Raw genomic sequence first — 16,698 nt, 5'->3', positions numbered from 1 at the left:
TTTTCTGCTTCACATTCACATTCAGCATTGTTCAGCATATTCAGTATTCAGCAGTGTCAAAAAGCAGTTTGGTGGCTATTATGGCACCAGTCGTAGAAAGTTAAAGAGCAAGTTGGAGGATTGGAATTAAAACCCAGGGACTACTAGTGCTGACTTGATAAAGCAGCTCCTAGAAACATTTGCACACCATTGCCACAATAATTTTAGTTTGCCAAAAAGAAGCCCACCCCCAGACTTGAATGCTCTTTTGGTGTTTTTATTTCCCTTCATTGTATTTGATTCCTTGCTTTTGTGTGTGCATGTGTGTGTTAAAAGACAGAACAGAAAACCAAAACATTTTTATAGCTGTTGTGCAGACCACCTTATGATGATTTGAGAAGCACTGGAATAAACTGGGCTAGAAGGGAGTTCATAAGGTAGTTCTTTTTACATTTAGTTAACAAGCTTCTGATTTTCAGGGAAATAAACTTCTTTAATAGTTAATTTAGCTATGTGGCTTTGTGGTGGTTTTTTGTTTGCTTGTGGGTTTTTGTGGTTTTTTTGGTAGTGTTTCTTTTTTCTTTTTCCCTACAGATGCTTTTCTTTATATATAACCTCTAATTATGTGGGTTCAGATTTGGTGCTTCATTACTGGAGTAGTGAATGTTAAGTGGTTAAAATTCATTGCAGATCAAATTAGTGCTGACTGCTGTTCAGATAGTTTTACCTACACACAACATTGGCTGGAAGATTTGAATTTGTTTTTCTTCTATCTGTCTCTCATATTTTATTCCATTCTAAACTGATACTTTCTTGAATGAGTATCATGAGCTTTCTCAGCGTTCAGCTTCAGAAGTTCATTGCAGATGTGAATATAATCTTAAATGAAAAAAAATCCTTTTATCCTTGTTACATATGTTAAGAACAAATATGACATTCAAAAAGAAAAAGCTAAAGCAAGTCCATGGTTGATCAGTAGATACTGTAGATTGCCAGGAAGTCAGTGTGCTGGGGAAACTGATGGAAAGCCTCTGCTCCTAAAGCTAACTTTAGGGTTCTTTTCATAATAATTTGTAGAAAGCCTGATATACTGTGCATTTGTAGTATATTTCATTAACAGTACTCATGTCCTGTATCGTGAGAATTTGAAAATTAATAGGATTTAAAATACTCTAGATTTAACCTTTCATTGTATGCACTAATATATACAATAAATTAATGATTATTCTTATGCCCCGTAATCAATCAATCAATGATTTATCAATCTTTGTATTTTAAATCAGACATGATTATATCATTGAAAAAATTGTGCAGAGAGATTTTTAGGCATGATTCAAGAAATTTGTATGTATATATACTTCTATTTATTTGTCTTAAAGCAATAATTTGTTTTCTGTGCTATTAACATCTCTGATGGAGATATCTAGTACAAAATGAGAAAGATTTGACATTCAAACTGAAAATCTTACAAAAAGTTCACAATGTGAGTAATTTCCTACTAACATGAAACATGCATTTTTCAGGTGGTCAGAATACTGAGATTTGAAAAGCTGCAGCCTTCTAACTATTGCTGCAGTGAGAATTTTGGAGTAATTGATTGAATCTCTAGCTCAGATTGTAGTCTTCTCTTGCAACATCCTTCCCTGCAAATGCTATAGAATGGAATTATTCAGTGAAGAAAGTGAGGATTTAAAGAGAAGTAAAGGATTGAGATACCAAGAGTGTCTTGACTTCAGATTGTGCTGATTTTTCAGGCTGCAGAGGATGGGAAAAGAATGGATGAGGACCATGAAATAGTTTTCTATTTCTGTCTCCTAAACAGTTTCCTGGTGCTTATTTGAAAGTCGTCTAGTCTTCCATTTTTTTCCAAAAATAGAAACCATAGAAAACCTGTGCTCCTGAAGTCCACTGTGTGGAAATGCTCTCCCGTTGATATTCCCATGAATTAGATACTAAGTTCCTTAGTTTGCCGCTTGTGATTAAGCTGAAGAAAGCAATAGCTAAACAAATCTTAAAACAACTTAATGTTTAAACAGGTGTTTTGGGTTTTTATTATAGAAAACCAGACACATTTATTTTTTTTGTTGACCTTTGGCATAAGTCAAATGTATTATATCAGTTTTTTCTTCTTGTTGAAAGAAGCAGGGAAAAGCAAAGAAGAGAGCTGGGATATATTCCTGATCAAAAGGAAGGAGGTATGTAGCCAATTGGCTGTGTAAGCACTGTGCTAATGAGCACTTGTGCCCCACAGGCTCGCAAAGTGCTGACTTTCTCAAACACTATGAGCATCAAGAGCTGCAAATGAGGGTGCAAACACATCTAGCAGTCAGGTTTTTTTAGTTAAACTAATTTTCTCAGTAAAAATAGTTTCAGGTACCAATTTTTTCCCACAGTACCTTCCAAATAGACACTTGCATTTTTCCACCAAAATTTTTACCTGTTTGATTTCCAGGCCGATGGAAGTTGTACTGATGTCTCACGAGAGTTCTTATGCATCTTTGTTTATGTTTGTTTGTGCTGTTGTGGTTTTGGGGGGTTTTATTCGTTTGAGGTTTTTTAATTGTGTATTTGGAAAAGTCTTGTAGCTTTTGTAACATCTTGAGATGAGGCCAGCTGAGAAACAAGACTTCCTAGCTTGGACAGCAGCACGTTCTTGGTGCTGTGGTATTTTGTCACCTCCTGTAAGGCATTTGTGCTTTGTGTTTGTCTTTGCCACCAGCAATTAGAAAAGACTCCTGTTTCCCCATGCACACTGAAGTAGACTATCCCTTGATTTTCCTGAGCTGTGCATGCACTCAGAGTCTTCTGGTGTTCATGCATTCAGAAAAGCTATTTTTACATTTTTTTGTCTTAAATTTTACAGAAAGGTGATGGTAGATGTGCTTCATTCATTCAAAATCAGAACTAATTTGAGATTTTAAGAAATTCAGAATTAAGGGACTATATTGAGCCATCATACCAGTAGAAATTAATTGCTGTTTGTGATGGGTTCCATCAGATTCCATCATGGTTGAAACATATACTAACCAAATGTATCTGATTTAGACATCTGCTGGGAGGCTTATGGGAAAGGAGAGAACCAGATGAGTTGTATGAAGTTGGCCACCCAACCACCCACTTCAAGACATTGTCTAGACTTTCAGACACAAGAAGAACAAAAATTGCTAAATGAATGCGAAGGTTTCTGAGAGTGCTGAATTCTTTCAACAATTCAAAGGAATAAGAGACAGCAAAGAAACCTATCATTACTGTATTTCTATTTTGAGGGGACTGGGGAGGGAAGGGTTAAAAAAACAAAGACTTTATATAAAAGATTAAGTTCTGTAAGAGTTCTGTTGGGAATTTTAAGCCAATTGGTATTGGCTTGATGTGCTTCAGTGGTTATTCTGCCTGATTAATAAATACAGAGACAGAATAGAAAACTTGGTACAATCAGGAGATTAGAAGTCATACTTTGAATATCAGATGTGCTAAAGACAATATTTCATTGTTACTAGAGGGAAAGAAATCGGAATTTTCTCATTAGTCTGTGATACGCAGAAACTTTTATGGTGTGAAGGACTGATTTAACACATTTCCGTCAGCTTCAGTGTCAAATAATATTTTTGATTCTATGAAGCACTTTATTCTTGGTTTTTATTTCCATGCATGCCTACTGCTCTTCTTCCTAGGCAGCTTTCAGGAAGGATAATGATTAAGTATAAGAAAAAATTGTTTTTGCTTAAAATTTGTTGCTTACAATCTCTGGATACCCACATTTCTGTGGTTTCTGATTAATCTGTTGAAAGTGTTTAAGCTCCATAACATACTAACATCAGTTATTTTCTTTCTTCTTTTATTGATGTTGAATATTTTGAGGTTTTGGGATATCTGCTATGATTTTGAAGGTGAAATGGACAACACTGACCCCTTGTTGTCAAAGAAAGTGGTAGCATGTAAAGTACTTTTCAGAAATCTTTGTAAACTACCACTGTCTATAATGAACGTCTGAAATAAGGAGGATAACTAATACATGTGTGCACATAAAGTGCCATTTTGAGATTATGTGTCTTTTCGTCACCTTTATTGAAATAAATACCTGTGGGGTTTCTTTTCCTTACCAGACACAATCAGCAACATAATTTGTTACAAAATAGCTGCTAATATATTGTTTTATCCTGATTAACTTCCTATATGTCTCCTACTTAGCATGCTCTGCTCTCATCCTTAGTTTGAGGTACTCTTTGAGGTGGCTTAGTTGGACTTGCATAGCCTGGAAAATAGAAAGAATTCCTTCTTGGATGGTGCAATTACATTTCTGATTTTTTTTTTTCTCTTTACATTTCTACTTCTCCCTTCAGCACTTAAATTCTTCTTAGTTCATTTTTGAAAGTAAAGCTTAAATTTATCTCCTGAACTCTAAGTTACATTTCTTTGAATGCATAGGAGTTGAGATTTCATTCAATCTCTTTTCATTTTTCATTTCTCTGATATGAGTAAGAAAACAAAATCTTTTGCTGAGACTAATGTGAATTTTTTTCTTTTTTTAGGTTTTGAGTCTTCTTGATAATATGTGAATAATTTTAATAAAAAATGTCAGTTACTTATTTTTACCTTCTAATCAAAGACTTTCAATCTAATGTATTTCGAAAATAAGCAATGAAGTACAGAAATAATGTATTTAAAGCAACGTACATTTTGTTTGCAAAAATGCTAAATGATACCATTCCAGTATAGTTAATATTGTTAGTATCTATTCTGTTCTGGAGTGGAAGGATTTGGGGTGTGGTTAGTTACCATTCAGCAGAGGTACCTAGTACAGGTTTAGCAGGTTCTTTTGCCATTAGAGGCAAAAACCCCTCCTGTTTAGCTTGGAGAAGAGAAGACTGAGAGGGGATCTGGTGAACTCTTATAAATATCTAAAGGGTGGGTGTCCAGAGGAAGGGGCCAGACTCTTCTCAGTGGTGCCCTGTGACAGGACAAGGGGCAATGGGCATGAACTGGAACACAGGAAGTTCCATCTGAACGTGAGGAAAAACTTCTTCACTTTGAGGGTGACCGAGCACTGGGACAGGCTGCCCAGAGAGGTTGTGGAGTCTCCTTCTCTGGAGATATTCAAAACCTGCCTGGACGTGATTCTGTGCACCCTGCTGTAGGTGATCCTGCTTTAGCAGGGGGTTTGGACTAGATGATCTCCAGAGGTCCCTTCCAACCCCTACCACTCTGTGACTCTGTGATGGCTTATATCAAAACAACCAGATTTTAAAAAGAGTTTAGGAAGGAATCACTCCTTGGGTATGCCTGCTGCAGGAGGGTTGGTTGGTAATACTGGGACTGGTAGATTGCTGAATCTTAAAGTAATCTCTCATACAGTTAATTCAGGTAATTTTACAGTAGAAAAATAGCATAAAATTAAAATGAATTAATTTAAGGAGTCAAGAAAACAGCTATCATTTATCACTTTTGCTTTTTGATGCATACAGAATTATGTAGACCTATTTGTGCAAATTGTAAAACAAGCAATTCCATCAATTTAATGGAGCAGCTTCAGTAACCAATAATAGTTAGCAGACTGCTTTTTTCTTCATTGTCTACTTTGCAAACATCTTGAGGAAAAACCCAGAAGTTTCAGTTTATATTTACAGAATAGATTTTTACAGTGAGTATCTGTAGGCACAGTTGATATCAGGCATTTATTGTTGAAGTAGCTACTCTTTTATAAAATCACTTCTTCTGTGGTTTAAGTGAGTCTGCCTAAGCAAGTTCTTATTTTGGGTAAAACTGCCCAGCTATAAGAAAAATAAAAAGTCAAAATTACATAGTTCTGACAATATGGGGTTTTGTGGGGTTTTTTGGTTTGTTTTTGTTTTTTTTTTTTTTTTAAGGATTATTCCTTTGAGAAATGTCAGTATCTTCTGACTTAGAATATGGTAGAACTTTTTCAGAGGCTAGTAGTTAAATTTTTCATATTCTTTCATGCATGCACACAGCTTTACACGCAGCTTTTGCAGATTATCAAGTATGCTTCCTCTTTTCTTTGCAGTTGTGTACAAGTACTTAGAGCAGGTAATTTAGTGCAGTCTGTTTTCTTCTTTGCTGTCAGCAGTACAGCACGGAGGAAGAAGTTAAATTCATGGAACAGAAAGGGACAGTTGAAGGAAACAGGCATCAGCTGTGGAGAAGTGCGAGAGAAGAGATTAAGCCTGAGGCAACTAGAAGGGGAGGTAATTGAGATTTAGAGCAAAGGGGGGAAAAAAAATGTGAAATGTGTATAATAGCAGGGGCTTCTAGTTTATGAGGATCTGCAGCCACATGACAAAAAACCTGGAGACAAACAAACCTAGGAGATTTATGTCAGCTTTGCTTCCTTAATGATCAGATATGACATACTGGCAACACACCTCACTGTTTTTCTCTGTGCTGTTCACGGAGGGTAACAGTGTACTAGAAACCAGGAAAAAATATAAATGTACATAGGATCTTCATTGGTATGGAACAGGCAAATAAAGAACAGCTGCGTGCTATTCCTGTATTGCAAAGAGAAGGAAGCACACAGTGAAATTACAAGAGATAATGAGAAATGTTTTTCATACTAGTTAAATTGTAGAAATACAATGATAGAGTCTTTTGGGTTCCAAGAAAACTATTAGACAAGTTCATGGTCCATCAGAAGCTAGGAAGCAAGGTGGTCTATGTCCAGCCTCTGACTGAGGACATTGTTGAACTGCACATTGCTAGAAGCTGGGAGAATATAACCAGGTGTACCATGCTGTCTTTTAAGCTCCTGTTCTTTGCCAAGAAAAATGGTTACTGGCCTGAATGGACTTTCAGTGTAACCCAGATGTGTTTCATTAAGCCAAAGGTTCTCTAATAAATCTGAACTTTACAGATCTTTACTATTCCCCTGCCCCTCAATATGCTTATGAAGATATTTATTCCAAGTTTGATGTGAGCATAACGTGGAGATTATTGACCAAGATGTGCCTTTATCAGACTAGTTGGTAGTTGTTTGCTTTTTGAATTTGTTGTAGAAGTCTGTTCTTCAGGATGGCTATTGACTGACTGTCATTTCATTGCCGTAGGAATTGGGCAGGAGTAGAAATTTCATGGTCTGGCTGATCTTAGAGTCAGAAAAGGACAGAACTGAACTCAGATCTTCTTTTCATCTGCCTGCATGCAGGCAGAACTGAGTAAATATTAACCTGCTTTGCCCTTTCCTGTAGCCCAGTAAGTTCGTATGGTGTGTTCTTAATTTCCAGTGACCCGTTTTCAGAATGTGTTCCACTCATTTACAATATCAAAGCTTTTCGTGAAATTCAGTCTAAACAATTAAAATTAAGACTATTTTTTTTCTTGTTTGTCATTAGCTGTGGAGAATGGTTGATTACAATTTCTGTGATCTTGAGTGAACCAGACACATACAACTTTTCCTCATAGCCCTTATTGTGGGTGTTGGTTTTTTTTACCTTCTTAATATTTTATAAATGTTACAATTAATTTTGCAGTGACATCCAACTCTTCCAGCAGTGTACTGAAGAAGTGCTCTGATGATTTGGTCTTGAGAATCTAAGAGGCTAAATGTCATTTCATTCTTCTGTGGTTTTGGACATTTGACCAGTTGTAATGTTTTTTTCTAGTTGTGTTCTGCTGGGTTTTTGATTATTTCAGTTTGAAGAACTGAGGTGTGCTAGGATAATTAAGGTAGTGATAGAGAGATTTAATAAAGCCAGTGTTAAAATAAGCTACTTAAAAATGCATAGATTTTGTTAACCTCACTCTCTTCCCCAGTCTTTTTCTCAGCCACCCACCCATGCACGTTTTCGATTTTTTTTTTCCTATAATAAGGAATTATATTGTCATTTCTGGTTACAGTTTAGTTTTATGAAAACTGAGATTTAAAACTAAAACAGGTGAAAACATTTAACGTATCATAAAGGACCTAATTAGGCTGCAGAAGCAAGGTTGAAAGGTACGTACTCAAAGGAACGGCCTTCTTATTTTCAAGTGTTTTGGCATGAATAGTTGTGTCATTGTAATTTCCTTGCCAGTTTTTGGTCAAGAACTGGAGCTCTTTATCTTTCTTACTGGAAGTCCATAACCTTTGACGTTCCCTTTCCCTCTCTCTGGTAGACTTCAGAAATTCGGAGATAAAACCGTAGAAGAGTAGCTGAATTTCCATAAGCAAAAATAAATGAAACTACTTTAAAAAGGGAAAAGTAGATGTAAATTACAGAAGGAAGTGATACTGTGAAACGAATGACCATTGATTCTATGAGTGCGGATACGAAAAGGAATGGCAGAAGGCTCTTCTGATTCATAGCGGAGAACAGCTTTTATGTTCTGGGTGTACTTGCAGATAAACCAGTATTCAGAAATGATTGAATTTATTCATTCTGCTCCCATTGTCAGCAATCAGACAAGATTTGCAAGAACATTTACATCCAGGAAGAAAACCAATACTGTGAAACTCTTGAAACAATGAACGGATCTTTGAATCATACATCAGAACCTTCCTGGAAGAGGGAAAGCCCGTATGGTCTCCTGAAGTTACTCTTTAGCTTTACCTGTGTAGCAAAGACATAAACGTTTTCTATCTTCTAGCACGTTGATGAAGTTAAGATTGAAAATGAACACATACGATCAAGGCAATCTAAATGGTAAAAGAGTATTTTGATTTGCTAATTTAAAAAAAGGGCAGGAGGTGGTCTGACCTGATTACTTCCCTCTTTATGCTTTGCCAGACTTTGTGTCTTTTGGGTGGGATGCTATATAATGATTTTTGATGTTCACAGTGATTCTTCTGTACATGACAAAATAAAGCCTGAGGCAAGGTAGGTGGAGAGAAGAAAGAACAGAAGCATAGATAAGAGGAAGAGCATAACAGGAAGAAAACTCACACACATCCTTTTCATTATTAATATGAATGCTCTCCTGCATGTCTCATTGAGGCTTAGGCTGTGGATGTGTTACATAAAAGACTCATAAAGGAATATGAAACTTGAAAGGGAAGTGAGTTTGCCCAGCTATGGAACTATTTATTTTTGCATTATCATTCTTATTTAGAAAAATGATTGGGTTGTGTCTTGCAGTGGTAACAGAAAGTTAAATTGGTGATTCCCATAGCCATCAGATTTCCCTGTTTCACTTTTGTTGGCAAAGCTTCATCTGTGGTAGCAGTGCTGGCAATACTGATGGAGGCTGCTGGCAACCCATCTACAGTCTCAGCTGGAGTATCATCTAGTTCCCTGTGAGCAGAGTTGGGAGAGAGAGTTGGAGCAATCAGATGACATTTGTACTTCCCCTGCGCGAATTCCTTCTTTTTCATATAAACACGCTGATTAATTTCACTTGTAGAACTGGATGATACGTATTCTCACAGTCATTATATGCAAATTTTTAATCCCTTTTCAAAATTCCATTTTATTGCTATATGGATGTTTCAACATACTTAATTACATTTGATTTCTAGTTATAATGTTAGAACACGGAAATTGTGAAACACCAGTAAGAATAGTGGCGGACTGCCTGTGAACACACAGGTGTTCCAGTCTGCTGGGATTCTTAGGCTCATTTGAAATCCTTAGGACAAAATATAACGTGTTACATTCATTTAGGATAATACATGGAAATAATAAATGTTATGTTGATGGCTCTTGTGAGGAAAAGCTATCATGCTGACTGCTGTTTCCAAAGAGACAAAATACTAACCAATTAAGGGAATGGGGTGATTAATAACAAAATCTAATAATTTATTGTTGGATAAATTTTTTATTTTATGGGGGTGGAGATACAGCGTGTCAAGTTTTCTGACAGCGTAATTCTGTGGAAGCTGGTTGAATTGTGCCAGCAAAGATTATTGTTTCATAATCTCAGCTACTGCAGCAAATAAATGTAGTTCTTTCAGAAGGTTCAAATCAGTAATAATTAGTATTCCCCAGATGTAATTTTCGACCTGGTAAGTGAAGACAAATTTAATTAGAAAAGGTGAATTTGGGAATTCTGCTGGTAGCAGATCATCTGCTTGCATATAGCTTCATTGAAAAGTCTAGTCTCCTGCTTCTCCCTCCTTTTGAGCGTGTTCTGGTAGTAGTCACTGCACCAAGAGTGCAATGTGCTTCAGCTGTGTGCTTCAGGATTTTTTCATTCTACCCTATGTTTGGCTTGGTCTCCATATTTTAAAATTCACGTATAGAATAATAAACTTCAAGTGAGATAGGGCATGGATGTGATTGCACTGTTTTTTTGTGAATACAATAGTCTGAATCTTTATTGATTTGATTGTCTCTCCTTATCTTGTGGGTAAGGACTTTCTGGATGTGTGATTCTGCTCTCCATGAGCACTGGGGCTGGTGTTGCTTTGGCTGTTATTGCCACTTCCTTACCAGATTTGCCTTACAGACTTCACAACTTTTGTCTCTACTGCAGTGTTTTTTTTAGGGATCACCTGAAACCGATCCTGTGGTCTTCTAGTTTGTTAATTTTCATCTGCCTCTGCTGCTTTTAGGGTGGATTTGTTTGTTTATTGTCACACTGCAAGGCACAGTGGGAAGGTAATTGTCTATCAGATATGCTATAGATTTTATTATTGATTACATTGTGCAGTAACACTAAGATGTCAAATTGAATTTTAAGCTCTCTAATGTTGCTTCACTGGTGATGGCTGCTAAGTGATGTACCCCTACTGGTATGTCATACCCTGGGTCTTGTTTTGGGGTTCTTAGACTTTGGACATTCCTGAAAGTTTAACTAGTTCCTGGTGATAAAGCAGTTTGGAAACTTATTTCTTTTCAAGTAGGTCATTTCAGAAGTTATCTTTGACCTGTTGCTTTAACATTATACATTTTCTCTGTGGTAGCATTATACATTTTCTCTGTGATGAGATGCAAGTACAGCCCTAGCAGTAGTGTCTGTTTTGCAGCAGAGTGAGACATGCTTTCTGCACCTGAGAACTGTAAGGGAAGGCACCAGACATGGCTGAGGGTCTTTGCTGCAGGCATCTGGCCGTAGCAGAGTTTCCAGCTAGACCACCCTGAACTCAGGCATAGAAGGAAGGAAAACCTTGTTGTCTGTAGTGCTCCAAATAGGTGACATTTCAAATGTACTATGCGTGGATCAGTGCCATTTTGTGCTGAATCTCGGTTTCACTAACTGTAGAGACTTCTAGAACTTCAAGCCAGCTTCTATGTTTGTATCCTTAAAATACATACTTCTGCTTTGTATTCTGACATTTTCTTACCAGCATATTATTTCCTTCTGTTTGGATGGAAGTTATTTGTAGGTACAAACAACTCTGATGTAACTGCACATGCTATATTTCTTCAAGGTGGTGGTACAAAATGGGCTGTTAAAACATAAACTACTTTCAATTTGTGTGTAGAAATATACTTTGGAAGAAGAGGAAAGCTAAGCATCTAAAATAGCCTATTTTAAGTAGTATATGTATTTTGTCCCATTCCTTATTTTTCTTGATTTGATCTGCTGTATATTTAATATTTGAAACTTCCTTACTAATAAAATCTCTCATTGAATGCTTTTTTGTAAATATTTTCACTTTACCTTTTCTCTGTGTAGGTGGAAGAAATTGTTGATATAGGAGCATTTGCCCCAGAAGACATTCATGTACCCAAAATCTATGTTGATCGTCTGATACAAGGAGAGAAGTTTGAGAAGAGAATCGAAGTAAGCAGCTGAACTTCTTGGTCCCAACATACAGCTTGGGGTGTATTTTAGAATTTACAGGGTTTTTACTCTAGCCAGCAAGTCTTAGCATTGGGAAAACAGTGTGAGAAAGACCAGTCAAATTTTGCTAAGTACTGGAGTTTTGGCAGGTACTTAGGTAGGTAGTAGTGAGGTGGGGGCCTGAGAATTGCTCCTTGTTTCTTGTACCTCAGCCTCTCTGGTTCAGTCCCTGAATAAGTTAGAGCAACAGCCTTTTATTCTGGATGGCTTTAACACAGTTGCAGATTTGATGGAAAATGCTACTTCATTCTCCTTCCTCCTCTCAGTTCACCTTTTGTAGATACAAGGGGAACATCTAGACTAAGAACTGACTTTTACAATTAGATGCTTTCTTTTCTACTGGAGAGCTTTTGACAGGGGCACATAGGGCTAGTCTTGGTCCCTTTTGTGCCATGTATTGAATTAACATTACATTGCAAAGGTCCTGGAACCTTTCTTTTCTCTAATCAGGAACTTTTTTAGTCAGTGGCATTTCTGGTCTGAATAAAAGACATCAATAGCTATTAAAAATTGCAGCAATAATATTCCATCACTGAAAACATTCACGAAAATAATGATTATGTAATTGTTCTTCTTTGTTTCTTCTGCCTCACTGAAGCTATGTCCCTATATTCATTTTGGTGATGTGACAATGCTCTTAAAGTGCAATTGAAGATTCTGTATTTCTTCTGTGTCTCCCTATTCTGGAGGTGGGAATTATTCAAAATGTCATCAGAAGAGCTGGTAGAGGGGGAGATATGTGACGCAAGGAAAAAACCATCTTGAAAAAAGAAGTGCAGAAAGGAATTGTAATAATTAAACTTTTGTTATTGAAATCATGTCACAGAGTCCTAGAAAGTCATACAAGGCCTTTTCTCTAGGTAAACTCTTCTATGAATGTTAAGGTTAAAAGCTTTTTTTTTCCCTTCCATCTGTTCATTCTGCAAAAGCATATTGCATGTTGTTGAGTATTTGACTGGAAACAGATGTGTCAAACCTCTTCTTTTTTTTTTTCTTTTTTTTTTTTCTTTTTTTTTTCTTTTTTTTTTCTTTTTCTGGGCATGTTGTGTTAGACTGCAATTAATGGTCTGTTTCCTTATTCTGAATGGGTGCAATACCTCACAGAAAAGCTTTTACCTTTCTTGAGAGAAATCCATTTTACATTTATTAAACTGCTGTTCTTATTGCCGTTTGGCATTGGATGAAGAGGTGACTCTTTGTCCAGGGAAGACCTTTATGCAAACACCTGATTTTCTTTGGCTCGGCTGCATATGTGAATATACCTACCTAGTCAACTGTCCTCTTCCCTGTGTGCTTAAGGAAAAAAGGAAGTGATGATGGGGGTAAGCTACTATCAGCTGCACAGCAAAGTTGTAAGACATTAATTTTGTTTGTGTAATTTTATAATTCTGGCAGTGGTGCCTCTCATTAATAGAAGTAGAGGAAAGAAATGGCAGATTTATTTACTATTCCATAAATGGTTATATATGAAGGATGCAGCTGTACATATGAAAATGTTGAGTATGATAAGTGGTAAGAGGAGAGATGAAGAATAAAGAGAGTAAAGAGAAGCTAGTCTGTCATAACTCTTACTTTAAATAGCAGTTCCTACTTAATTTGGCTTAGATGTGGTCCCTCTAGTGCAAGTCATACTTTCTATCCAACCTTCTCTTTGCTGCAGCAAAACCCTCTGTGATTGTTCTTACTTTTTCCCTAACTTGTAAGTGAAGCAATTCTAGGGAAAATAGCCAAGGCATAAAAAGAAGGTTGCTAGGAAATTCAAGAGGATTGATACTGTTTCTGACTGCCTAAGAGGAAAGTGGCTCCCAGCATGGGGAAAAAAGACACTGCAAAAATTCTTTTGTGGTGATGAAAAGGAACAGAGGATAATTTTGCCTTATGTGTTCATTATGGCATGAAGTAGGAGAGGATGTGAAGACATGTTGGCGTGACATGATGTTGCCCAGAGCAGTTTTATATGCATGGAAGAGGTGCACAAAGACCATAATCTATGTAAACAATAATTTACAAAAAAGATCTTACAAACTTCTGGAATGTGGTGGCATTTTCACTTACATGTGATTTAGAAAGCATCAGCTTAAGGCCAGGAAATCTCAGGAAACAACTTCAAGCAGATTTATGAAAGATTTTACAGATTTATGTTTGAAAACTTAGTTGCTTAGCTCCCAATATCTTTAGATGACTGGCATTTGTCTGTCTCATGCATGTAAATCTAGAATAGCACCACGGTATTGAATGAATGCAGGAAGAGAGCAGTATTTGTATTTTAGGCTGACATTTTACAAATCAATTTAGGTATCTCTGGGGTAATGAATCTCAGACTTGCTAGTATTTGCACTAATGCTTGATGCCTTCTGAACCAGTTGTCTATGTATCACATATTCTCTCAGCCTTGTCAATACAGAGAAATAACATTTTACTCTAAGGCTATCATTGCAGATATTTGATGACTCCATTGGCTTAGATAAGCTTGAACTGATAGAATAAAAGGTCAATTTGTGTAGAAGATGGATAAATAACATTATTCTTAGACCAAGTATCTCAGTGCAATCATAAATCAGGCTTTTGTATCTTAAGAAGCAAGAATCTGGATTCTAATCTTTACTTATGATTACTACTTCTTTTACAGCGCTTATCAATCCGAAAGCCTGAAGACTCAAAAGCCAAACAAAAACAAGGAGACAACATGAGGGAGAGGATCATCAGACGAGCTGCTTTAGAGTTTGAGGATGGCATGTATGGTATCCTTCAGCCATGCCGTAGGTTGAAGTGACAACTCACTAGAATAACAACCGCAGCTGTTTTGTTTAAGACAGGTTAATTACCATGCTCGTTGTCTTTCCCAGAGCCTGGGATTCTCTCATTTTATTAAAACCCTGTTGAAATAGATGGGATGTTAAGACACAGTACCTGGAGTTTTTACCCAGGCATATCTGGAGAGTTTGTTAGCAGTTGAATGTTTTGCAAGAATTTCTTGAAAAAGTTGCATACGTTGGAAATTAAGCTTACTTGCACTGTGGGGTTTTTATCATAGAATGGTTTGGGTTGGAAGGGACCTCAAAGATCATCTAGTTCCAACCCCCCTGCCACGGGCAGGGACACCCTCCACTAGACCACGTTGCCCAAAGCCCCATCCAACCTGGCCTTGAACACTTCCAGGGATGGGGCATCCACAGCTTTTCTGGGCAACCTGTTCCAGTGCCTCACCACCCTCATGTAAAGCATTTGACAGAATGCAATTAGGCAGTCCAAATAGCAAAATAATTCATCACAAATATGAGGCATCTAACTGAAAATGAAAGTGTTTGTGGAGAGAACAGTTCTAATCTAATCATAGTACAATGATAACTTTATAAAATTTATTAGTATGCAGTAAGTGTGTTCCTGAGTAAGTGTGTTCCTGTTTGTGCCTTAACCAGTTCTCTTCAGCTAATCTGGGTATTGGAATCCCACTGTTGGCCAGTAACTTCATCAGTCCAGACATAACTGTTCACTTACAGAGCGAAAATGGAGTCCTGGGCTTGGTAAGAATATATCTTGGTCACTTACAGCAGTGTACTTACCTTGCTGGGCCTGGGTTTTATTCCTTGCCCACCCCCAACTTGATTATAATTTTACTAAAAATCATATCCAAGTATATGCCATATTGCATGATCATAAAATTCTCATTGTAGTGCAGTAAAGTTTTTAAGGAAATGCTCATTTCAGGATTATAGTACTACTTTGCCAAGTATGTTCTTAAGCACATGTGTTTCTGGAAGCAGTTAGAACCTTCCATAGTTTGCAAGACCAAGTCTTGTAAGCCTTATCAAACATAATTTTAAATAAAGCTTAAAGTGAGTATTATTTTCACTGTTGTATGGCTTTATGAATTGCACCAACATACCTTTCACTGAAAAACGTCTGTCACTTTGGTTAGAAACAAATAAACAAACTCAAACAAAACCCCAAACCAAACAAAAGCCCCACTTCATGGTTATTTAGTAATTCTAACAGCCTCTAACAATATGTCCATTGGTCCTGATATGGCTAGTATTGTCAGGGATGTTGTTCTGCTAAAGATAAAAAAAATGCATGTCCGTGATTATCTGTTTTTAGTAATAAGCATTAGAAATAATAAAGCAGTTATGAATGGTATCTCAAAGGTATTTTAATATAAAGCTGACATATGTCTGTGTTGTTGTCAGGGTCCTTATCCACTTGAAAATGAAGTAGATCCAGACCTGATTAATGCAGGTAAAATCTTTTAAATAAATTTAACTTATGGAAAATGATTATTCATTGTTAATCTAAAAATTTTTTTTCATTCAGTGTTTGAACCCAGACTCTTGTTTTATTTACTTACAAATATTAATGTATTTGTCTTCTTTTAAGTGAAGGTTGGTTTTGATCAATGAAGATGCTAGAGAGCTTATGCTTTGATGCATTTGAGTAGCTACTGAAGAAACCTGTCTTCCAGGCCAGGCAGTAAAGGATCAAATCTTCCTTTTCAGAAATTAGATTGTTTTGTGAAGCCTATATGCAAATATGGATTTGTTTTCCTGCTATTTTCCACTTTGTGTCTTCTAGAAAATGTTTTTCAATGATTTATGTGTGGGACGTGTTTTAAAATGTCCTGTGTGCAATGGTCTGGTTTATACCTGGCTAGTGAGTTGCCAGGAATGCGACTCATTTGCATTTGGTGAGGGACTGGTGGCCAGGGCAGGAGGAAAGAGCTCCCCAAACTGGACCCGGCACACTGGAGGGCTCTGCTGCAGGTGGCTTTTGCCTCTTCAGAATGGAATGCCGGTTCTCACATACTGTTTTTGCCCAGCTGCTTTGGGGCATTTCACCTCAGAAGCAGCCATGCAATGTAAAAACTTAAGCTTTTCACAGTTCAGGGCATCTGTCTGATTTATGTTTTCTTCATGGAAAGTTGTGCCTGTGTGTGTTCTGTTTTCATGTAAAATTATACCTATATATTGCATTGTGACAAACAGAAGGTGCCTTGGCACCTTATAA

At 36.9% G+C, this 16,698-nt stretch overlaps 1 protein-coding gene across 1 annotated transcript in view; it reads left to right on the top strand.

The window, feature by feature from the left end:
* OXCT1 (3-oxoacid CoA-transferase 1) overlaps nt 1-16,698 on the top strand; it is a 90,371-nt gene that overhangs the window by 36,880 nt on the left and 36,793 nt on the right. Inside the window, exons 8-11 of the mRNA XM_054810405.1 lie at nt 11,530-11,637; nt 14,327-14,438; nt 15,127-15,221; nt 15,885-15,933. Coding sequence (XP_054666380.1) covers nt 11,530-11,637; nt 14,327-14,438; nt 15,127-15,221; nt 15,885-15,933 — 364 coding nt within the window. The remainder of the gene's footprint in view (nt 1-11,529; nt 11,638-14,326; nt 14,439-15,126; nt 15,222-15,884; nt 15,934-16,698) is intronic.

The sequence above is a fragment of the Grus americana genome, chromosome Z, assembly GCF_028858705.1.
Source record: "Grus americana isolate bGruAme1 chromosome Z, bGruAme1.mat, whole genome shotgun sequence".
NCBI lineage: Eukaryota > Metazoa > Chordata > Aves > Gruiformes > Gruidae > Grus > Grus americana.
This window is presented reverse-complemented; position numbering and strand designations above follow the sequence as displayed.